Here is a 24,467-nt window from a genome sequence, read left to right on the forward strand (position 1 = left end):
TCTGCTCAGCATCAAAAAGCCCCAATTTGGATGAGGGTAAGATTTTTCCCTCCTAGCAGTAGCCAGTTCCAATAAATTGTTGAATCTGCAAAGAGGAGGACTGACTGATACTTGAATATTGATAAGTAAATCTGTGCTGGGCTGGGAAGAAATCTCTAAATTGTAGTTCTATTGGTTGAAGACATTCAATGAGATAGCTGTTGTGGTTACTTTTATTTAAAAAAACCCAACTTTTTTCCAAAGCTTTGAAATTAACAAAAAGTAACAAAAAATAGTTAGTTCGTTAAAGTTACGATATGGACCCCATCCAATTTTGTAAATACTTTAGAAATGACCCCCCCCCCCACACCTCCTAATTTTGTAATGAGTATTGAAACATGTTTTTTTCATAGACCGCACAGGCCTACTATTTACAAAACTATTGTTGGTAAGGCAAACATCCCAGCTCTAGGTAAGCCTATTAACATACGATAAGAATCCATTATCCTAATTCAAGCTTCTGGTGTGAGACTGTGGCTTTTGGATGAACTGTAACTCAGAAATCATTTTCCCTAATCTTCTTCACTCCACTCTGGAGTTTCTCAGACATTGGAATGAGGATGGAAATGTAACTTGCATGAACAGTGTACAGTAATCTAAGATGAAGTCTTCTGTTGCCATTACCCAGAAGGCAAGGAGTCCTATTTAAATGTACAAAAACTGGATTGTGACCATTCAAATGAATTGCCCCATTAAAACTGACTAGCATACACATGGATTGAGCTACCCATCAATAAAACAGGATGGCCTGTAAAGCTCTGAGCCCAAGTTGTTTAATAACATAAGAAGAGCACAAAAGGCTTGTGTGTGTGTGTGTGTGTGAGAGAGATCATAACTTAGATTTAATTTACTAAAGCATAGGCTGGATCTACAAGGCCATAGAGTAGTTAATCTGCATTCTGCATTATATGGCAGTGTAGATTCAGCCAAAGTCAGACGTGTTCTAACAAAGAGTTAAGATTTCACTAACCTTTTTATTGTAAAAACCTGGAAGGAGGGAATGGGAAATTATAGGAAATTGCAAAGTGTCTACCAAACTGTAATATAGATATCAGATGATGAAGTATGTAGTCTTAAGGGAAATCAGTGGGAAATAAGACATATTGAACTTGGTGGGATGGATGGCTGACAAGATTTTAAGGTTGGGCTAAAGGCAATTCAAACTTTTTATTAATTTCAAGAGAAGAGAGTTGAAATAAATAGGATTTTAAAGTGCTAAGTTAAACTACACCCTCAAGATGTTGGCTAACCCATTACAGAGGGTGTATGTGTTCTTTAAGACAGACACAATTTCTTATTTATCTGGTTACAATTAGGAAAGAGACAGAACAAACCCATGACCTGGATTTTAATGCATATTTTCTCTCTAGATTCCATCTGTGTGTGATCAGTATTTGTTCCCGAGACCTTTGTTGAATGCCAAACTCAAATGCAGCACATGCTTGAGTCTCGTCCAATGACCCATGTAAAAAATCATCTAGCACTTTATGATTTCCAGAAGCCATCTATCTCTTCCTCAACTAGATTGGAAGCACAGAAGAAGAGAGAGAGGGAGAACATTCATATATTTTCTAGAAATGGGAGCAAGCCAAAGTAAGAAGAAAGTTATTTGTAACTTTAGGAAACAGTACTGCTTTAAACATGGGACTGACCCAAAAAGCTCAACTGGAAAGTTTGCAGATATACATCTGGCAATCCTGACAGCCCTCCTTAAGAAAATTTTCAAGATATTTTTAAAAAGAAGTCCTTAAGAATGGGGTGAACAACTGCTAGGAGGTCAGAGGCCAAGTTTAAATCCTGGGCCTCTCATAGCAGACTGAACTAGCACGTTCTGGATGACCCACAGAATCCCCTTTGGTATTGATGTAGTTTAAATTTGGCTGCTTTTTCTATGGCACAATTTGGGGAGGGAATGTATCTGTACTGAGATGTAGTATATTTCTGTGCAAAGTATACTGTTTTTAAATTTGTACGTATGCATAAAAATTATCATATGCTAATGTTCTCTTCTATCTTTAGAGTGCCACAACACACTTCCTGTGTGTTGCAAATATGTAATTGGCCACCCTACCTCTTGTAGATACAGAAACATGGGGCACTTCTACTCTGACACTGAAATCTATCTTGGAACCAGTTTGGGAGGAGCCAAATCAGATTGCTATGCTTGGAATGATTTCCGGCCAGGAAGGTGATTACATTGAACACAGAACCTCCCCACAAACCATTTTGCAGGGTTTTCCCCCCACTTTCTACAAAGATATGTATCAGTTCACCATAGGCATGGAAAGTGGAAAAAAAGGGAAAATCACAGATGGCACTGGAGATAAACAACTCCCAGGGAGTTGCTTAGACCCCCCCCCCCATTGTCCAACTATGTCATTGGGGAATTTTTGGCAGCCCCCCATTTGTGATTCCCTACTGCGCTTCAGCAGATATCTATAATATTTTTGGGAGTGGATTTTGCTCTGGATTTGGGATACACTGGCATCTCCCGCAGTGCATTTTTGGGCTGAACTCAAACTTTCCTGATGTGTTATATACTTTATATGTTATATCTTTTAGATGTGCATTGCAGCCCATATTACTAGTGTGGATTTTGTAGCCACTGTGGTCTGAAGTCAGCTTTGAACTGCACTATATGGTCAGTGTAGAAGGGCCCAAAGTCATCATCTTAAATGTTAAGTCTGTCTTGTCACTTATGCAAGATTCTTTCTTCGCTTTCCACAACAGCTGAACCTATCTGCAGTATACATTACATAACTTAATTTGTGCTCCCCAATTAAAAATTGCGCCACCGGAGCCCCCGGTGGCGCAGTGGGTTAAACCCTTGTGGCGGCAGGACTGAAGACCAACAGGTCACAGGTTCGAATCCAGGGAGAGGCGGAGGAGCTCCCTCTATCAGCTCCAGCTCCTCATGTAGGGACATGGGAGAAGCCTCCCACAAGGATGATAAAACATCAAATCATCTGGGCGTCCCCTCGGCAACGTCCTTGCAGATAGCTAATTCTCTCACACCAGAAGCAACTTGCAGTTTCTCAAGTCGCGCCTGACACAACAACAACAACAACAACAACAACAACAAACCAAGAAATTCCCTCTAGACTCTCCTCTCTTGACTTGAAGCAACTTAATAGAAATACTACTCAGCCCTTTCCAAAGCTATACAGCTAAGTGCCAATTAATACATGGTTTCATGTCACATGTATATCTTTAAAAAAAATTGAAATAGTAGTATCTGGTATGTTTAACTCTTTCTTGACTGTAGTGATCTTGATTTTTTTTAAAATCCCAAAGGCAGCTATTTGCACTGCTAGAAGCCCCCCTCCCCCATTGGAGCCCACAGAAGCCATAGAGCCATTCGGTAAAATATTTCTATCACTTCATGAATGTGGTTTCCAAAGACAGAATTATAGAGTTGGAAGAGACCATAAGGGTTTAATTCTCTGCCACACATGAAAAGATAATCAAACATGCCCAACAAATAGCCATTCCGCCTCTTATTTAAAAACCTATAAGGCAGCATATTCCACTATGAAACAGCTCTTAACATCAAAAAGTTACTAATGTTTCAATGGAATTTATTTTCCTGCAATTTTCTCTGTCTCATAGGGCCCTTCCACACAGCCCTATAACCCAGAAATGCAAAGCAGGAAATCCCACAATATCTGCTTTGAACTGGGTTATCAAATCCACACTCAGATAATGTGGGATTTCCTGCCTTGATATTCTGGGATATAGGGTTGTGTGGAAGGGCTCCTTAGTCTTTAGAGCTGTAGGAACCAAGCCTGTTTCTCTCTCACTGTGACCTCCTTTCAAATATTTCAACATGGCTGTCATGTTGAAAGCCTTCCTTTCTCTGAGCTAAGCATACCCAGCTCCTTAAGTTGCTCCTTGTATGGATTGGCTTCCAGACCTTTGATCATTTTGCTTGCACTTCTCTGGATACATCCTAGCTTGTCTAGCTTCTTGAAATGTGGTGCCAGACCTGGACACAAGACTTCAGGTGAAGTCTCACCAAAGCAAAAAACAGTTTCTTTGCTGATCAATGTTTATGGGTGAAAATTGTGTTAGAGAATAAATATTTGCCACTAGACAGTGTTATTGTGCAGTGGTGGGATGATTTTGTTCATATCTAGGACAAATCAGTTTATTTACAGTTGTTGGGAAAAGATATGTGATCATTTGTCACAGCATAGTGTCCAGTTTTGGAGACCTTGCAGGAACAAACTCTCGATTTTTAAAAAATAAGTTATGTAATATTACAGTGAATATGTAAATTACAGTGGCATCTATGACCTTCATAGATGTTTTCTTAGGCAAGAAATACTTAGAGATGGCTTTGCCACTTCTTTCCTCTGAATTATAGCCCGCAAGACCAGTGTTCTGCCATCTAAATACTAACTAGGACTGACTCTGCCTAGCTTCTATTATCAGGTGTGATCTCGTGCCTTCAGGCTATTTAGGCCATTTGGTAGAGTTCCTTGATATGATCCCTGACACTTTTCAACAGTTTCATAAAACTGCCAAGAGAGGTTAGCCTAGGATGTTGGCTCAGGTGTCACCAATATAGAAAGAAGAAGAGAAGCATTTGCAGTGGTGGCAGATTGTTTGCACAACAAGTGCACTCTGACAGCTAGGAAAATAGTTGGGAAATGATAAAATGACATACAGCATTTAAGCTCTCAGCACTCTGAATTCACCACACTGTTTAATTTATGGTCAGCCCCCCTTGGTGTATTTTGAGGATTGTTTAACCACAAGGTTCCAGAACTCCTATGGCTTAAAATATTATACTTCTATATACAAGTAGAACAGATTTGAGTGACTCTCCTTTTGACCCACATTTTTATGTGGAGTAATTTGAGTGTCACTCAAAACTAGCACTTTGACTTTGTCAAAGCTCCACTTTGTTCAAGGTGCTTATGTTACAATGATCAAGATCTGTAAAAGGCAAGTTGTGTGTTTCACAGAAACAGGACCTACAGAAAGAGAACTGAACAGGAGGAAATATATTAGTACTGTTCACCAAAATATCAGGCTCAATGTAGAATAGGAGAACAGAGGATAAAAAAAAACACAGGCTGAAGTATATGGTGAGGGGGAGATGGGAATTTGACTCTCCAGTTGTTTTGTCTAAGGACCTTCCAGTAGTTGAAAGGGCAAGGGTCCCCCACTCTTGCTGTAGCATGATGTCACTCCTGTGACATCATTACAATTTCTGAGAATGTGCTTGTTCAATGTCTCACACAAGGAACTTGTACATATGCAGAAATTTCTCTGGTTCTGAAATCCATTGTGTTGTAAAAGACTTTCCAAGAATAGAAGAAACTTTCCATAGCAGATCACATTTAGATCCAGTCCACTGACTTTGGAGTTGCCTGCAATCTTGAAATTCCCTCTTCTCTTGAGATGGACTGAAAGGAGAATTTGCCAAAACAAGCTGGTCCATTTTCCCAGCACCTACTGTTTCTAGTTTAAGCCAATAAACCAGCACCATAACTATGTGGCTCTTCAGATGTCATTTGATTGCAATTTTGAGAAGCTCTAGCCACCATAGTCCAAGGAACAGTGGATGTTACCCTGCAATATTATATAGAGGGACATGTAGTGCCTGTCATTTTAATTGGCACTGTTCAGAAGAGCCTGATGAAGATGGAACTTCTCCCCTGTAATGTCCCATTTCACCCATGAATGAAATGAGGAGGTAGTCTCATGAATGGACACATATTATTTTAATGTGTTTAAAGCCATTAGTACAATGCTTGGAAGGCTAAATTTTGACAGGGGTCGGGGGGGGGGGGTGGGGGTCCTGCGCATACAGATCTATGTGTCAACATTTCATTCCATGTGCACAGAGTTGGGTGGGGCCATGATCAATATGGACTGGCTCCTGCATTGGGTTGTGAATAGTCCTTTGGAATGCAGAGCAGTGATAAATGATAATAAACGAGATTGCCTATGACTCATCATCAGAGCTGTAGCCTGGTACATCTTGGGATAATGCTGAATTGAAGTGATAGGAACTCCAGTTCCATTTTGCCATAGCAAAACACATGCAAAGCAAACAGTAATAGAACTATGTGGGAACATTTAGGGTCTATAGTCTGTAGCCAGCAAAAATGCTGGAAATCTGTTTGAGAGGCAAAGCACACTCTTTTCATCACCTCATCATAAAACCCTCAAGGGCACAGCCCTGCTTTCTGAAGCTGATACTTTGCATGCTTTTCTTTTGTGCCCTACACCAAGCTTGTAATAAACCTTGCAGCACTAAAAGCTAACACAAGGATAGGCTGAAGAACTACAAAAGCACAAAAATAAGAGAAGCAAGGTGAAGGTTTTTGTTGAAAATGTCAATTAGCTCCAGCTCATTTTGAGGGTGAAACAAGATAAATAGGACGGGAAAGAAGCAGCTGATTCCCAATTCCCACCCACTCCCAGTGTAGTAATAAGGAATGATGTGTGAAATTGTTCATAAAACTCTGTTGGACCACACCATCTCCATCCATGCTATATATTCTTCAATGCAACGAAGGACCTTTAAGGCAGTATTCAGGTCCATAATGGTGTCAACTTTTTTTTTTAAAAAAAGAATAAAATGCTGGCATAACTGAACCTCATTGTTTACGATCTACAGATCTTGCTGATGAGCACAAAGGAGTTGTCCCCATTTAGACACTGGAAAATATGATCTGCCCTGCCAAACACTGATCAAGGAGAATCAGAGTAGAAAGGCCATTTGAATGAAGCTTTAGGGTCGCAGGGGGCATCACATGTAAACTCTTTGACATACGATGTCTTTTGGAACATGTTTTACCATTACACAAAAGACAGAGCCATCCTCAGTAATTAGCACATTTGCACACACACAAAAAGAAAATATTCAAGTTATGGGTGAATATTATGAACATGACAGAAGCTCCTAATTATTGTTATTATGAATGTTCTAGATTCTGTTGGCTGTTGCATAAAAAAATAGCTTCCCTAAGCTTTGTACACATGAACTTGAGAAGATGTGATACTGATAGTTTATTGGAAGATGTTGAAGTCCCACAATGCTCCTCTCTCTTCCCAAAACAAAAATGATGATAGGTTCCAGCAGAAGATAGGAAAACTGTTGTTGTTTTAGGCTGCAGTTGTCATCATCCTGCGGCTATTGAGAGATAAGAGTTTAACAAATCACAAAGTCTAGTGTTTTCTCTCACCTGGTTAACCAAACCTGTTAGAAGAGAATACAGACCTGATAGAAGTCCTATCATGTCCACAGATCTTGGTGGTAGATATTCATGTTTTTTCTAAAATATTTTTTGCTCATGTATAGCATTTTGATTTAAACCCATAATCCAAAATCTGTATCTGTTAAGATGTTTTACTTATCTGATTTCAAAGTAAATACAGTTCCAACACTAAAACCAAAAGTATTGACTAGACCCACTGATATCAGTGAGACTGAGGTTAGTTCTAACAATTTTTCATCTTTCGAATGGATTTGATGTCAGCAGAACTAACATTGAACCTAACATTGTCACTAGCAAACTATTCCCCTGAATGTAACCTGTATTTTGAACATGTCGCCCACTGCCACCTTATGGTTCTGGCAGCTCTAGATTTTGCAGTTGTTCCTTAAAACACTCCTAGAAGCTGAATAACATCTGATAATAAAGGAAGGAAAATTCATATTTTATGAGTCAGAAAACAGTTTCATGACTTAGAAGAAACACCAAGTAGTTTATGGTTTGTTCTGCTTGAAATTTCTGTCAGACAACTTTTTTGTTTGCTCAAGATAATAAAATAATGTTTGTTTTAGACACACAAAATAACTGAATTGAGTGGGGAAATGTTATTTTGTTCTGGAAAAAAATTGCAGAAAATGGTATCTTATCTGTGACACAGTAGAACCAATTACACGTTTTGAATACACCAAAGCTATACTTAGATATGTGCATTAACATACTTTAATTGGTTCAAATGTTCCCGTTCTCATTCAATTGTTTTGGATTAAAGCAAAATCTATGGTCACTCTTTTTTAACAAGTGATATATATCTGATTTACTTTTAACCAGACCTTCAAAAATTATTTTTTTTAAATAGTTATAATTCCAATGATGAAAACTCAAGCTACTTAGTGGAGTGGTTCCCAACCTGTTGGGTCTCCAGATATTTTGGCCTTCAACTCCCAGAAATCCTAACAGCTGGTGGACTGGCTGGGATTTCTGGGAGTTGTAGGCCAAAACACCCGAGGACCCACACGTTGAGAACCACTGACATAGTGTGACAATATTAAAAGTAACTATTTACTTTCTGATTTCTCAAAATGCCTTTTTCAAATACTACAAGCCACTAAGCTACATTTCCATCTATCAGGTTGTCTCTTCAACACTTACTACAAAGTCCAGAGGAACAGTATGAGACAAAACACTTGAAACGTGATATTTGTCCTCTGCCCATGTAATTATTAACATAGCTGAAACTTTAAGTTATACCACAAAAGGAGAGAAACCATACTTGGGTGACAGTTGTAACATAGGTATACTTGTGCTGGTATAATTCCTATGAATAACTAATTACTTTCAAGTTCTTACGTTATTATTATTATTATTATAACTTTATTTGTACCCCACTAGCATCTCCCAAGGGATTCGATGCGGCTCTTAATCACGTTAATCACACTGACTCTTTTCCAGAGTTAGCTTGTGACTACATCTCATTGAATCAAACCACGTGTCAAATCTGCATTGAAACCAAATCTTTCCAGCTCAACATCAGATGAATTAAAACCCAACTATTATAAACCAAGCATAAAATGGAGTTGTATTTTACATTTAGTCATTGAGCAATACCCATGGGAATATATGTTATGTAATTAACCAATAACTGGATTGCATTGCTAGACTGCAAAAAAAAGCATATGCTGTTTTCAGAAGTTCTAAATCAACCATCTCCAAAACAGTCTCCTCAAGGTGATTTCAAGCTCACTGGGATTGATGGGATGAAGTTCACTGCATCTGAAGGACAAAAGATTTCGGCAACCAAAGCAAGCGGTTTTATGACTTCTAAAAGTATCCGAGCTTCTTCCTGTATGCTTCCTGTATTCTTCAGCACTGGAAAGCTAATCAATGTTTATTTGCATCAGGAAGCTAATGACATAGCATTGACGTTTTAGTTTCCAGTATGTTTTTTTAATGCCACTGTTCCTTACTTCTTCAGAATTCATTGAATTGCTTTTCTAATCCCTAGTGTAAATATAATAGGTCAAACCAACCTCTGTGCAAATTATAGCCTACAGATAGCACAGAAATGGAAGAAGTTTAAACTGAGTCTTAGTTAGCACTCCATAAATAGATACACGTGGACACACAAAAAAGCAAGCTTGTACCACATGTGGATTTTATGTACAGTGGAGCATAAAAACCAGACTCTGGCTTACACATTTATCAATTACGAATCAGACACAATTATGGCTTTGCATAATTATCTGTACAATGTATGTCCAGCCATTGGATATGTCACACAGAAACAAGCTGTGTTCATCATTGGTATCTGTCTGTATAAGGCATTGATATCCATCTGTATAACACAGGGGTCCTCAAACTTTTTAAACAGAGGGCCAGGTCATAGTCCCTCAAACTGTTGGAGGGCCGGATTATAATTTGAAAAAAAAAGAATGAATTCCTATGCACACTGCACATATCTTATTTGTAATGCAAAGAAAAAAACCACTTAAAACAATACAATAATTAACATGAAGAACAATTTTAACAAATATAAACTTAATAGTATTTCAACGGAAAGTGTGGGTCTACTTTTGGCTGATTAGATAGGATTCTTGTCGTTGTGTGCTTTCAAGTCATTTCAGACTTAGGTTGATCCTGAGCGAGGGCCGGGTAAATGACCTTGGAGGGCCGTATTCGATCCCCGGGCCTTAGCTTGAGGACGCCTGGTATAAGGCATTCTATAGAGAGAGAGCATGGGTTTTTACACAGATCTGCTGCTGCTGCATGAAGAGTGTATGCAGAGAAACACAGCAAGAATGCACCCCTCACTGCATTTCCTGGAAATAATTCAACAAGTCAATATGTGTGAGTAAAAACCTTTTAAGAAAAGGAGGCATGCTAAACATGCTATATTGAACATATGGGTAATTTTGGGAGGAAAGAGTTCTCATTTCCCATTCTGAATTACTAAAATCTATTCAAAACAAAATGTATGTTCAAATGTATGTTTATTGGCTTCTGTAGAAGTTCAAGGCAAGTGTTAAGGATAGGAGTACGTATATTCCATTTCTACAAGTTGAGAAACCACCCAAGTATATCCCCATGTGCTTCTTTGTTGCTCTCTCAAAATAAGACAACTTTGTATATATCCATTAGAGAAGAACAGAGATGTTACCATAAAGTCTCCATTTCACGTAAGGTACACATTAAATTTTGGAGATAGGGTTAATTGTCTAAAATAACAAAATAACAAATCAGTACATACTAGTGCATCACAGTTAAACACACGGGTATAGATAATATTATTTAATATATCATGTGCACTTATTTTGGTTATTTTTCTCATTGAAATAAATAAGGCGCACACACACAAGTCAAATAAAGGTTTGTGCAGGGAACTGCCAAGCACTGTTCTTTCAAAGAAGGGGGCTTAGGGTGGAGAGTTCAGATAAATCCCATTTTGGCTTATAATTCCCAGAACCAAATAGCTGCTAGGGTTGTGGGAGTTGTAGTCCCCAGAGTAATATTCTTAAGCTCTGGGCCTAGGCTGCCTTCTGCTCTCTTGCTTGCTACATCACTACAATTGGTGGTACCTCTAGAGGAGCCTTTGTCAACCTGGGGGTCGGGACCCCTGGAGGGGTCGCAGAGGGGTCACCAATGTTAATCAGAAAACACCTATTTCTGATAGTCTTAGGAAGCCCTTTGGCAGAGAAGGCTGGATGTAGGTGAACTACAACTCCAGAACTCAAGGTCAATGCCCACCAAACTTTTCCAATATTTTCTGTTCGTTATGGGAGTTCTGTGTGCCAAGTTTGGTTCAATTCCATCACTGGCGGAGTTCAGAATGTTCTTTGATTGTAGGTGAACTATAAATCCCAGCAACTATAACTCCCAAAGGACAAAATCAACACCCCCTCCCCAACACCACCAGTATTCAAATTTGGGCGTATCGGGTATTGGTACCAAATTTGGTCCAGCGAATGACATCCTGCATATCAGATATTTACATTAAGATTGATACAGTAGCAAAATTACAGATATGAGGTAGCAATGAAAATAATTTTATGGTTGGGGTCACCACAATATGAGGCATTAGGAAGATTGAGAACCACTATTCTAGAGAAACCATTCTCATGACAATTTCTCAAAGTAAGTGCTATCTAACTGAGCAAATAGATCATTATGGTCTTTTCTTGACGACTGCCCTGAACACACAGATTTCTTCCCATGGATATGATTTTTTTTAAAAAAAATGAGCTAATTTTTGGTTGCTAAGGCATCTGAGTGGTTTTTAAAAAACAAAGCTTAAAGATTTACTGTGCTTGAATTATTTAAACCATTTCAGCAGGATTTGGACTGAAATCATGATTATTTGCCTTAAGCCTGTAAGAAGAAATGAGATTCAACTTGCTGTGTACACCCGCCCTTCCAAAGGAAGCCAGATAATTCTCAGGACGCCCCATTGCTACATATTAGATCACAGATTTGAATGCTAGAGACCCCTGGAGTAGCTTTTCATGCAGCAAAAGGGGATAGAGTTTGAACAGTGTTAGGGTCCAACTCATGAACCAAATGTCCTTGATATATTTGTGTAACTTTGGACTCTTCCCTTTTTGATTTCTGAAATAATAAACTCTTTCTTCCCCCACTAAAACACATTATCAGAACTTGCAAAGGTTGCTTGTTGAGTACAAGTAACTTTTCTGAGTTCTGAGAAGTCCACTGCAGTTTGCAAAAATTTGACCTTGGAGGCTCATTATTTAAGCCAGCAATTCCACCTAAAAGGCAGCCAGAACTCAATGTTTCCATTAGCAAGTACAAAGAATATGCAAGTTTGCCTCATTCTAATTCTGAGTTCAGGCTTACAGCTTCTTTTCTTTCGAAAACTTGGAACAAAACCTGAGCCATTTTGAAAACCAGGAGATTGAAGAAAATACTATACCTTTCAAACGAGCAAGATCATCAAATAACAGATGAAATATTGAGACTAACCATCCAAATCTGGGTTTGCAGTTCTCATTAACCTTACCCAGTGTGTCTAACTGTTAAGGATTGTGGGAGTTGTAAAACAAATAACTGAAAGGCTATCAATAAATATAAAGAGTAAAAATGAACCCAAATAGAGACACAAAGCATGCTGGCATTTAGAGTTCTAACTTACGTGTTCCTGATGAACTTGTTTTCTAAAGGGATTTTGTTATATATGGAGCACTTTTTGTTACATAAAACAAACCTCTGTAGCCTTACAGGCCTTAGTTTACACTGAACAGTTCCCAGATCTGTTAAGCTTCAGCCTTGCTTTTGTCAACTAATATCACCTAGGATCAGCTTGGAAAATTACTACAACTATATTTTCAGTTCTGCTTCACTCCCAAGTCAGGATCCATGGTGACTTACAAAAGTTAAAACAGATGCAGCAAAAATTAGGATTGCTGAATGAGAACTTTCAGAACCTGAAAACTGTAGTCGGGAAAAAAATTCTGAAGATCACTGCTGTCTATAGTAGCTGACAGATGCAGTCAAACAGAAGGAGCAGGCAAGTGAATTGTAGGATACGATAAAAGCAATGGTTAGTGTGCTTTGATATGTGCTCAAGTTAGAAATTCACTTTTTAAAAAAGCAATCATTGTATGTCTCACTTACTGAATTGTTCACATTCAAGCAGAATTAGGAACCTTTTTTGGCCCTCCAGATGCTTTGATTTACCTTCCCCAATAATCCCTTATTGTTGGCTATGCTAGCTGGGGCTGATGAAAGTCAAAGTGCAAAACATCCGGATAGTTTCCTACTTCTGCTCTACAGGGTATTTAAATCGTTTGAAGTGGGGTTTTTTTAAAGGTCAACTATTTCCTACCTAAAACATACTTTTGCAATGGAAAACAAGCATGAAACGTATTTGGATCTTCTTGGGCTAAGTCGGTGCTATTACCAATTTGAGTAGATCCATGGTTATGAATGAGACTTTGGCAGAAGTAATATAAATTCCACTGATTTCAAAGCACGGTTTGTACTAACATCAAACTGAGACTAACGCATACTAGAATATATCCTTTATATAGATATCCTTTGTAAACACTGAGCTGAAGGACACAGGCTGTCACATGTACCAATCTATAGTCTACATTGGTTTTTTAAATTACTTTTCCAAATACATTCCATGCAGGGAATGTGATGTCAAAGAAGGTTAAACTGACACCACTGCATGTAACCCATTTGAAAGTGATACAGAGGGCCCTTCCAGACAGGCCCTACATCCCAGGATCTGTTCCTAGGTTTTCTGCTGGATTATATGAGTCTGCACTGCCAGATAATGTGGGATAAACAGACCTTGCAGTTCAAACACAAAAGTAAATAATTTTTTTAGATTTCCAGTAGGAAAATTGGCAGCAGAAGGTTACCTCTGTGGAGGTAACAGCCATTGGCAACAATTCAACTGAACAAGTTTTGTTTCACACACCACTTAAAATATGCTTGGAATAAGCTGAAATGCACTTGCATCTTTGAAACTTTTGGCATTAATAAAAGTTGGCCTCTTCCTCATCCTGAGGTATATCAAGGTTCTGTTTTGATACTTTTCATAAACCAGATATTTAATAAGCAATTTACACAGGCTGAAACCCAGCTGCCATTTGCATCTAAAGTAGATTCACTCATTTAATTCCTAAGTCAACACTTGTGTAAATCTCATTGATTCCTCTGGTTTACTCTAGATGAGGTAGCAATTGAACTTAGGCCACAGGCCAAAATGAAACCTTGTGGTATCTCTGTAGCTGCTGTATACATTCAACTACTTATCCTCTTCTCATCCCATAACAACTAACATAGGCTTCTTCGACACAGCTGGAATATATGGCAGTGTGAACTAAGACAAATCAGTGCAAAGCAAATATTGTGGGATTTTGCACCTTGATATTCTGGGTTATATGGCAGTGTGAAAGGGTCCATATTGGTTCATATCCTGAAGTTTCCAATCTCACTTTTCTCTGACACTGGCAAGGAAGAAAAAATGTTGTGCCAACTAAGAAGGAAGGAAAATTATCTCTTTGATTTTAGCTGCACATATCCCATACATTCAGTTCTTGACAAATATTCACATACTAATCAGCATTCATTTATGCTTTCTTCTCTTAACATGCTTTACTTCTGTAAATTTTGCAGCATTTTGACATGTGAACAGTCAACATTTAGAAACAGCTTCATTACATTAGAAACCTTTCCTTTTACAGAATCATTGGAAGAAGAATGACAAGCAGCCCAGTTTAATTTCAAACGTTAATATATTTTCTATTTTATAGGGAACATATGTATCTTCCACCCCTTATTTGCAGCAACTGTGGCATCCTCATAAAAAGGGGTGAAATTTGTAAGATGCCTCTTAAAATAAATATTTCTTTTTTTATAAAATAATAAAACTTCAAATAAATATTCTTTACACTAAACAATATGTTGAAAAAAAATTAGAAAATAAAGACTGGATTTTACTGTAACTGTACAATATACATGAAGTCCAAAAGGGAAATGGGGGAAATAAGAGTCTTCAGGGGCTTCTGTAAGGCAAAATACAATCTAAAACATACTGATTGATTTCACATTCTTTTGAATGTACAACATATTAGTATAATATTTTGTGACCTGTGCCATATATTCTATGACACTCATGTTTTCACAGTTGAAAATATCCTATATACAAAAATATATAGCACATCTCTGGCAGAAAATAATTGGGAGTGGGGTGAAGTAGTCTTCTAATTTACAAATGTACTATTCATTTAAAAAAACCCAAAACGCGCACACACACACACACACACACACACACATACAACATAACAGATTGCCTAGGAGTGTCTGAGTTGCGTTAGCTTATGCAATATTTGGGTCCTGCAAAGTGTACCCCCTTCTGAGCTCCAATGGGTAGATTCTAAGATACATATCCATTAACTAGGCCCATGCAAACACACAGGAAAAAAGCAGGTCACTGCAAACTTCAATGTCCCCTGACCCTCCCCCAATCCTCTTTAACAGTGCCACAATTATAGCTCTTCTAGTTGGCTGCATACGATGTTACAAAAGAATCCTTGTAATTTGCCACACTTCCGATCTGTAATGCTATGTTGGCTTTTCCAGGTTTCTGGGTGGAACATTGGGAACTTTGCAGCACACGGTGTTGGAGTGTTTACAGCGGCAGCCAGGCCGATTTACCTGGTCGTAACAGCCCTGGCACAATTTAAGGCAACCCTTGGCCGGCAGGTAGCACCACAAGCAAGGCAGAAAGAGGGATACAACCCCCATGGTGGACCACCGAGTGCAGCAGTGAGACTGGCTACAAGAGCAAGGGTTATCGGCACAGTTGTCCTCATCGTCGTTGGAGCAGTGGTAAAAAAGCCCCTTCACACAGCAGACACAAGTCCCATAATCAACCACATTCTGGGGTGAGCAAAGGCACTGCTTGTCACAGATCCAACAGGAAGGAAGGGTTCGTGGATAAGTGCACTCCTTACACTTACATTTCCCACAGTCCTCACACCGGTAGACATGCATCTGGAGGTCTTCTTTGCTGGGGGGCTTAAGCTCACTCACCTTCAGCTCTGACTTGGGCTGCACTCGGATTATTCCGTCCACAACCGTCCCCAAAGATGACCCCAGAAGTCTCTGTTCTGAGGAGTTGCTACTGGTACTTGTCCTTGTACTGGCCCGTGAGCCAGTACTGACTGTGCTAATGGAACGGGACAAGGGGGCCCGAGAAGAGACGTGGGCTGGGGGATGCTGGACCCTGCTGAGATGCCGCTGCTCAGTCAATCCATGTGGCCTCTCACTTTTGTGCTGGGCTGGAGGACGTGATGCAGGTTTTACCCCAGGCCGCGGGGCAACCGTCGGCGGTTCCGTGTACTCATTTGTGTTTCGGATTGCCTTGATCTGGTCCAAGGACAAAACGTGAACTTGCTGCACCAGAACATCCCTTGGGTCAGAGTCACCAAACTGTCTCCCACTGTCATGCTGACTCCGTAGTAAGGGCTGTGACCCGCTGCCATTCTGAGCTCTTGTCTCCATCAGTACTCTGAAGAGTGATCACTCCAGGAAGGTTAGAACACATCTGAATTCCTATGAAAGAGGAAGAGAGGATTAATGTTTCCCCCTTTTTAAAAACCTTTTCATGTGATATTTGGAGGGCAGTAGTGGTTGTTTTGCCATGCAACATGCTTTAGAATCTTATACATCATAACACTCAGTCACTGAAAACAAAGACAACCCAACTTTTACTTTAAAGTACCTAATATCAGTGAAAGGAACCTTTCTTTATGGAACTCCTAAATGCAAATCAGTTCTACAGATAATACAGACTTTTCTCTAGATATTCATTCATTTCTGACTCAGTATCACACCTGGATATTGTCCCCATAAGGTTGCTGTTAACACAAACTTAGGGTCCTTCCACAAAGTCCTATATCCCAGAATATCTGTTTTGAACTGGGTTATCTGAGTCCACACTCAGATAATGTGGGATTTTCTGCCTTGATATTCTGGGATATGGGGTTGTGTGGAAGGGCCCATAGAGAAAGCTTAGTTGACCTCCTAAATCCATATTTCAGAGGGCTATCACTTTACACTTTGACACATGCACCTGTGTGATATTTGTTTTCAAGCACTCCTTTTGTCTTATCCACATTTTATATTTCCATGCCTTTAAAACTATAACAAGTGAAGAGGGTTGAAATATGTCACCCACAATTTCTACTTGTGGCATGTGAAGAATTTTAAACTTTTCACCAAATACTTCAGGTGATGTATTCCAAGAATGCAGGTTTATCTTAAGAACATTTGCATAAGGGCCACTTAGAAGACTATGACTTGCCACACTTTCCCTGCCATCCACCCATGAAAGACAGGCAAGGCTGTATTTCCGGAGAAAGGAGATCACCTCTGTACCCTACATACCACTGTTGTAATTCAACCAGTCCTTGTTGTGTTCCTTCAAGTAATTCTGGACTCATGGCCCAAAAGAGCAATTGTCACAGGTGTTCATGGCAAGAGTTGTTCAGAGGGAGTGTTCTTTTGTGTTCCTTTAAGGCTGAGAGACTGTGACCTGTCCAAGGTCACCCAGCAGGTGTCCATGGTTGTGCAGGGATTCAAACTCTGATCTCCACAGTCATAATCCAGTGCTGAAACCACTACACCATGATAGCTCTCATAATTCAACCATGCTTACAAGCAAAATAGGATCTGCTAATGTCAGGTCTGTGTCCAGTGCAAATCTAGCTTCTCTGTACTTCAATCACATAGAAATGAAATTTAAAATTCGGATGCAATGTTTTCTCCAATAAAAACACCAAGAAGGAATGGGGTTTCTGAGGTCCTCCTTAAGTTAATGCAGTGCCAGATCTTAACAGTATGAACAAAGCATCTTTCTCCAGAATTTTCATAATGATCCCCCCATTTTGCAATTCTAAGTACTTGTACCTGAACATCACAATGCTGGGCACTGTAAAGGCTTTTATTGTACATTCATAACACCTAGAGATAATCCATTTACTTCCTGGATGTTGCCAGCAGAGGTGGTTTGGCTTACAAATATCTTGCGTGCAAACTATAAACCACATGGTTCCAGGAAAAGGCATATAACAATACTGCTCCAATTTAAACCATGCTACAAGCAGGATGTTATTTTATATGGAAGCTTAATAAACCATACACCACAGAGTAACAAAACTGTCAACATGAAACACTTTTTAAAGTTTGCTGTATAAAAAAGTGGATTTCTCACAACCTAGTTTGCAAAGCCTTGTGCCTGGCATACGACTTAGTTTACAAAGTTATATTTTGCTGAAGGAGAACGGTATCAAGCAAATTAATCTCACTGTAATCCTATGCATATCTGGGAGCATGCTTCACTGAATTTGGTAGAAGGTACGTTGGAGTAAGTTTAAGTATAAGCTTAGGCTCCAAATCCCAGTGAACTCTGCAGGACTTCTTTCATGCATTAGATCACTGCCATCCTATACTCCTTCACTTTCAAGTTAAACAAAGTAAACTCTATGGGACTGCTTGAACTTACTTCTCAAAAAGTCTGAGGCAAATTTGTTTTTTAAAGGTACCACACAGAAAACCCAAAAGCATCCACATATGTGGGATGTTGTTTCCCAAAAGGTATCAAATTCTTCTGAACTAATTTTACAGGAATTGAGAAGAAAGTGCTAAGGATGTGCATTCTTTTGCTAGAAAATGCAATTTTCCAAGCTCTGGATGGATAGCTTGATAGTTTTCATCAGTGCATAATACTCCACTCCTACTACCTCATCACACTAGAGAATGGATCCACTTTAAATCTGGTTTCTGCCTCCTGCAGAATTCTGGGGTTTGTAGATTAGTGCTGCCACCTGTAATTTGGTATTTTTTGGAAACCAACACCACATAAGTATCTTCAAGTTGCCTATTGACTTGTAGTGACAGCATGCATTTTATATGGTTTTTTGAAGCAAGTAATATTCAGTCCTTCCTCTGAAATACTAATTGGCAGTATCCCACCTCAATACTAACCAGGGCTGACCCTATTTAGCTTTTAATCACCTGCTGTAATGGCTAGGTGAGAGACATGGCATATAGCTCTCCACTCTATATTTCAAAGCCATGAAAAACCTATTAACTTCAGCATTGTGGGCCTAAACGAATCCTACTTCCAAGTAGACTTGCACTGGACCAGGTTGCAGATCAGTCCAGAACTCATCACGATAAGATCTATCTGGGATCTTCCCTTCTTCTATTCACCAAATACTACTGGGCACCATTTCTTCTTCTCCTAATTACGAGATTCTCTTCCTTTTCTGTATCAATCAAGTAAGAGCGTAGCAGGTGGCATCTCAGGAGCCTGTCTGCTTTCCTCTAGGTTGCCCTGCCCTGCCTCAAAGGAACCCCCCACGGGGAGACAGGAGACAACCTGGAGATAAACAGGAGACATCCTGGTGGGAGGGAAGAGAGGAGTGAATAGCGCTTCTAATAAGATTGCCTTATCAGGAGAGCTTGGCGGCCTTCCCTTCCTTCCTCCTCCCAGCAGGAGATGGTGAAGGGCTCTTTCCGCACTTCAGTTATGTAAAAAGCCTCCTCCATTTCTGTCTCCACTCCAAATCACCTTCTAGGCAGGTAGGGAGATGGATGCTTCCTCTTTACAACACGTGCCCAAAATAAATGCCTCCCAATCCTACTAAACTCCAAGATCTAAGTAGTCCCTTCTCTTAAGAAGGTTTCCCCCTCCAGCGCTTGCTAGGCATTTTGTCTAATTTGTGTAAATTTCAAGCAAATCCCCATCTCATGAATTACAAAGTAGCACTCTGAACTCTCTTTTTCTCTCTCTCTCTCCCTTTCCTGTCTTTTTGCATTACAAGCAGCTTCCCCACCTCTGAGGATGGGATTGCCCCAGGAAAAAGCTCATTCTCACCCCACAGAGATCCAGCAATATCTGCCATTCAGGCAAGACAGGGCTATTTTCTCCCCTCCTCAACTGAAACACACCCTGTTTTTCTGCTAATATGACACAGTTGTTGAAAGCAAGGAGGCAGGGCAGGCACACACGCATGCAGGGCAGTCTTGAAAAGTTTTTTTTTTTTGTGCCTCGCTGCTTAAGGATTTGTTGGAACGGATGAGCTCACACGCTTGCCAAATGCCAAAGTCCATTCAGGGGCAAAAGAAAAAAAAGTAATAGTTTCCTCTCTGGTTAAATAATTCTGCCAAGAGGGGGGGGGGGGGGAGAGAGAGAGAGGGAGGGAGGTGAAGGGTCTTGGTTAGTCAGTTTGCTAAGGATCTGTATGGCACATAACTCCAGGGATCCTTTCTCCAGGAAAAGGCAATGGGAAACTTTTCTTCAAAAGCAAATGATATTTGAGGGTTCAGGGGCCTTTGCAACATCTTTATGAGGTCCCCGCACTCACTCCCATATTCAGTCCTGTGATCAGTCTATGCAAATGAAGGGCAAATGAAGCCAGATGCAAGAAAGGAAGATCAACAGCCATTTCTAACACAATACAACTTTTTCAATGAAAAAGGAAGGCGGAGGGGAGGCATGGAGCAGATGTCAAAAAGGGCTGTTTTCAAGGCAATAGGTAGCGAAAGATCTCTCCTTTCCTTCCTCTCTCCCTTCACAACTAGATAAGATAGATTATAGATAGATTTTATGGTGATCCCATGAACCTCTGGGCTTTCTTAGGCAAGGAATACTCCAAATGGGCTTTGTTACTTTCTTTCTCTGAAATACAGTCTGTATTTCAGAGAAAGGAATTGGCAAAACCACCTCTGGGTTTTAGAAAACACCCCGAGATTCATGGGTTTGTCTTAAGCCTTGAAAGGCCAGCACATACACACACATGAAGCAAAACAATGCAGATTTCAACTAGGCAATCACTCACTTCCGATCTGCACTCGCACAGACTTCACCAACTCCAGCAGTGGCAAAGAAGGCGGCTTTTAAAAGGACACCTAAGGGTGCATCTACACGGGCAAACGAAGGTGGTTTGGCACCACTCAATGATAGGGAATTCTGCAAGGCCATTCACTGCTAATCAAGATAGCCATTTGCAAAATTCACACTTGCCTCAAGCAGGCAAGAGCTCTTTCTCCCACCTTGGGCATTCCAGATATATAAACCTCACTTGCCTAGTTTCCAACAGACCCCTCAACCTCTGAGGATGCCTGCCATAGATGTGAGTGAAACATCAGGAGAGAATGCTTCTGGAACATGGCCATACAGCCCAGAAAGCTCACAGTAACCCAGTGATCCTGGTCGTGAAAGACTTCAACAACACATAAGGAATTCTAGTTTATGCCCCCTTCCACAGAGTTGAACAAAATCCCACAATATCTTCTTTGAACTGAGATATACGGCAGTGTGGAAATACTTTTTCAGGACCCTTCCACATAGCCCTATAACCAAATCTATCAAGGCAGAATATCAATATCTGCTTTGAACTGGGATATATGGCAGTGTGGACTCAGATAACCCAGTTCAAAGCAGATATTGATATTCTGCCTTGATAGTCTTGTTTATAGGGCTATGTGGAAGGGCCCTGAAAAAGTATTTCATCTTCTGCCAAAGAGTGCTGGTGCCTCACCAAACTAGAACAGCCAAGATTGTATAGCACTGAGCCAGGACAATTCAAGTGGTGTTGAAGTGCATTAATTTTGCAGTGCAGATGTGTCCTAAGAAGGGCAACAAGCAAGTGAAGTTGGGGGTTGGGGTTGGACAAGATTTTCACTTGACAGGATCCTGTCAGGCACACATTTCTTGGCAGAGCTACACTGTAACCCTAGTTTTCCCATCTACACAGTAGGATTAATGCACTTTGATGCCACTTGAACTCCCATGGCTGCAAATGGTGGGATCAATGTAACTGGAGTTTGACAATGTCTTCAGAAAAAAGAGTGCCAATGTACAACTCCTATAATTCCATAGCATGGTGCCGGGACAGTTCCAAATGGTGCTAAACTGCATTCATTCTACAGTGTGGAACAGCCCAAAGCTCCTTTGGGAATTGGGGCAAATCTGTCACTGGCCAAACCATCTGAAAGGAAGTGACTCTCCAAGCTTTCAGTCTATGGGCCCTTCCACACAGCCATATTATCAAGGTGGAAAATCCAATATAATGCTTTGAATTGGGTTATCTGAGTCCACACTGCCATATAACTCAGTTCAAAGTAGACAACATGGGATTTTGTATTGTCAAAGGCTTTCATGGCCAGAATCACTGGGTTGCTGTAAGTTTTCCGGGCTGAATGGCAATGTTCCAGAAGCATTCTCTCCTGGCGTTTCACCGGCATCTGTGGCAGAGTTTGTGAGGATGCCTGCCACAGATGCAGGTGAAATGTCAGGAGATAATGCTTCTGGGACATGGCATACAGCCTAAAACACTTACAACAACCCAATGTGTGATTTTTATTTAGCTGTGTGGAAAGGGCCCGAGAAACCTCAGAAACCTCTGAGGATGCTTGCCACAGATGCAGGCGAAACATCAAGAGAGAATGCCTCTAGGACATGGCCATATAGCCCGAAAAAACCTACAACAGCCCAGTGATTCAGGCCATGAAAGCCTTGACAATACATTAAACCTTGGAAACATCCCCTCCCTCAAAATCCGACCCCTTTCCTGCAAAGAAGGGGGAAAAGTCCTGCAGCCAAAGTTTGCCCTCTTCCTTCTCCCCAGGGTCCTTCCAAACAGAATATCAAGGCAGAAAATCCCACAATATCAACTTTGAACTGGGTTGAGTCCACACTCAGATAATGTGGGATTTCCTGCCTTGATATTCTGGGATATAGGGCTGTGTGGAAGAGCCCCGAGTCCACACTCTCATAATGTGGGATTGTAGTTGTAGCCTGAGTCTTTCCCCCTCTTCTTCCCAAGGCGCTTGTTTCCTGCAAAAAGGGGGGAAATCTCCCCATCCGTTCCATTAACAACACACACAGACACAAATACTCTCTTCTTCCCTTCTTTCCCCTTGATTTCTTCTTCTTCTTCCCAATCCAAACCCACCAAAACATGAAACCAAAGCCTTCTTGATTCCCTCCCCCACAAAAAAAACCACCCCAACTCACTTCAAGTCCAGGTTGCAAGCCAGAAGAATCATTGAGACGTCGGCTTGCTGAGTTCCCTTTCCGAAACCCACGAGGGGAAAAAGTCGCGTCCCACCTTCCTTTATTTTTCCCCCGGAGGCGAATAAATAGCAACCCAAACCAATCTCAGAGCTGTTTGTGAAGGCGCCCCTTTTTCTGTCAATCGGGGCGAGGTTGCCTTGTCCTCTCTCTCTCTCTTTCTCAATGAACCAGAGGTCTCTTCGTCAATCCGGAGTCGCTCCCAAGCCAGGCATCACCACACTACAGAGGAAGGCATGGCCAGAGACGTCGAGAAGGGGCTCGAAGGGAGAAGGGCTTGGGCTGTTCCCCGAATTAAGATCCCAAAAGTGGCTTCGGAGGTTTCTTCTCTAGCGGCGGCGAGGATCTCAAGCAAATCTGGGAGAAGAGAGACAGTGCAGACGGGCAATCGAGGCTGGAAGGTGGCTGCGTGACTCCGAGCGCTGTTTGTGCAGAAACGTGGGCTCGCGCGTGTTTTCTCTCTCTCTCTCTCTCTCTCCAAGGTGCGCGAGACCCCCAAGCCAAGCCAGACTTAGAAGGCTTTCTGGAAAGGCAGGGAAGCCAAGCAAGAAGGGGGAGAGAGGAGGAGGAGAAGAAGAAGGAGAAGCCCCCCGCCTGCTGCTTGCTTCCCCCGCTTTCCCTGCGCTGGAGCAGGAAAGGGCAGCTTTGAGATCCGGGCGCCAGGAGCGGCGGCGTTTTTCTGCCGCCTCCCCTCCTTCCCTGGCTCGCTTTCCTTCCCACCCCTCCTTTCCCCTCCTTCCCTCCCTCCTTTTCTTCTTCTTCTTCTTCTTTCCGGAGGAGGCAGGGTGAGCTCTCTCCGCTCAAAGCCGCAGTAAATGGCGTCATGTGGATCCGAGGAGGAACAGAGCAGTTGTTGTCCCGGAGGATATATCGCATCCGGTCCCGCCTCGTTGCAACCTCACCCCCCCTCCCCTTTTCTCCCTCTTCCTCCCCCCTCCCTCCTCGCCCGAGCGCCAGAATGGGGGCGCGTGTGCGCATGCGCGCGCGTCCCTCCTTTCCCTGCCTGCCTGCCTGCCTGCTCGCTTGGGCTCGGCTTCTCGCCGCTCATTCAAAAGGGCAACGCCGGCGGAGACACACTCCAGAGCAGGGCTTCTCAACCTTCTTCATGCCGAGAGCCCTTAATACAGTTCCTTCTGTTGTGGTAACGCCCCCCCCCCCAATAATATTATTTTCGTTGCTACTTCACAACTCTTAATTTTGCTCCTGGTATGAATCGTAATGTCAATATCGAATATGCAAGTTGAATTTTAGCCATGTATAAATGTGTGAGAGGAAGTCATAGGGAGGAGGGAGCAAGCTTGTTTTCTGCTGCCCTGGAGACTAGGATGCAGAACAATGGTTTCAAACTACAAGAAAGGATATTCCATCTGAACAGTAAGAACAACTTCTTGACTGTGAGAGCTGTTCAGCAGTGGAACTCTCTGCTCTGGAGTGTTGCAGAGGCTCCTTCTTTGGAAGCTTTTAAACAGAGGCTGGATGGCCATCTGTCGGGGTTGCTTTGAATGCATTCTCCTGCTTCTTGGCAGGGGGTTGGACTGGATGGCCCATGAGGTCTCTTCCAACTCTATGATTCTATGATTCATTTATTG

The 24,467-nt window shown here is 41.2% G+C and overlaps 1 protein-coding gene across 1 annotated transcript; it reads right to left on the reverse strand.

The window, feature by feature from the left end:
• Positions 1–14,508: 14,508 nt before the first annotated feature.
• SPRY2 (sprouty RTK signaling antagonist 2) lies at positions 14,509–23,747 on the reverse strand. Its single transcript, XM_060769509.2, has 2 exons — positions 22,822–23,747; positions 14,509–16,349 (listed from the first exon to the last, which is right to left on the reverse strand). Exon 2 carries the CDS (start codon positions 16,296–16,298, stop codon positions 15,357–15,359), a length of 942 nt encoding a protein of 313 aa, XP_060625492.1. The 5' UTR covers positions 16,299–16,349; positions 22,822–23,747; the 3' UTR covers positions 14,509–15,356.
• Positions 23,748–24,467: the final 720 nt, after the last annotated feature.

The sequence above is a fragment of the Anolis sagrei genome, chromosome 3 (assembly GCF_037176765.1).
Source record: "Anolis sagrei isolate rAnoSag1 chromosome 3, rAnoSag1.mat, whole genome shotgun sequence".
Classification (NCBI taxonomy): Eukaryota; Metazoa; Chordata; class Lepidosauria; order Squamata; family Dactyloidae; genus Anolis; species Anolis sagrei.

Coding starts and splice junctions, on each gene's coding strand:
- SPRY2 (XM_060769509.2), bottom strand. CDS start 16,298: ATGGAGACAAGAGCTCAGAATGGCAGCGGGTCACAGCCCTTACTACGG.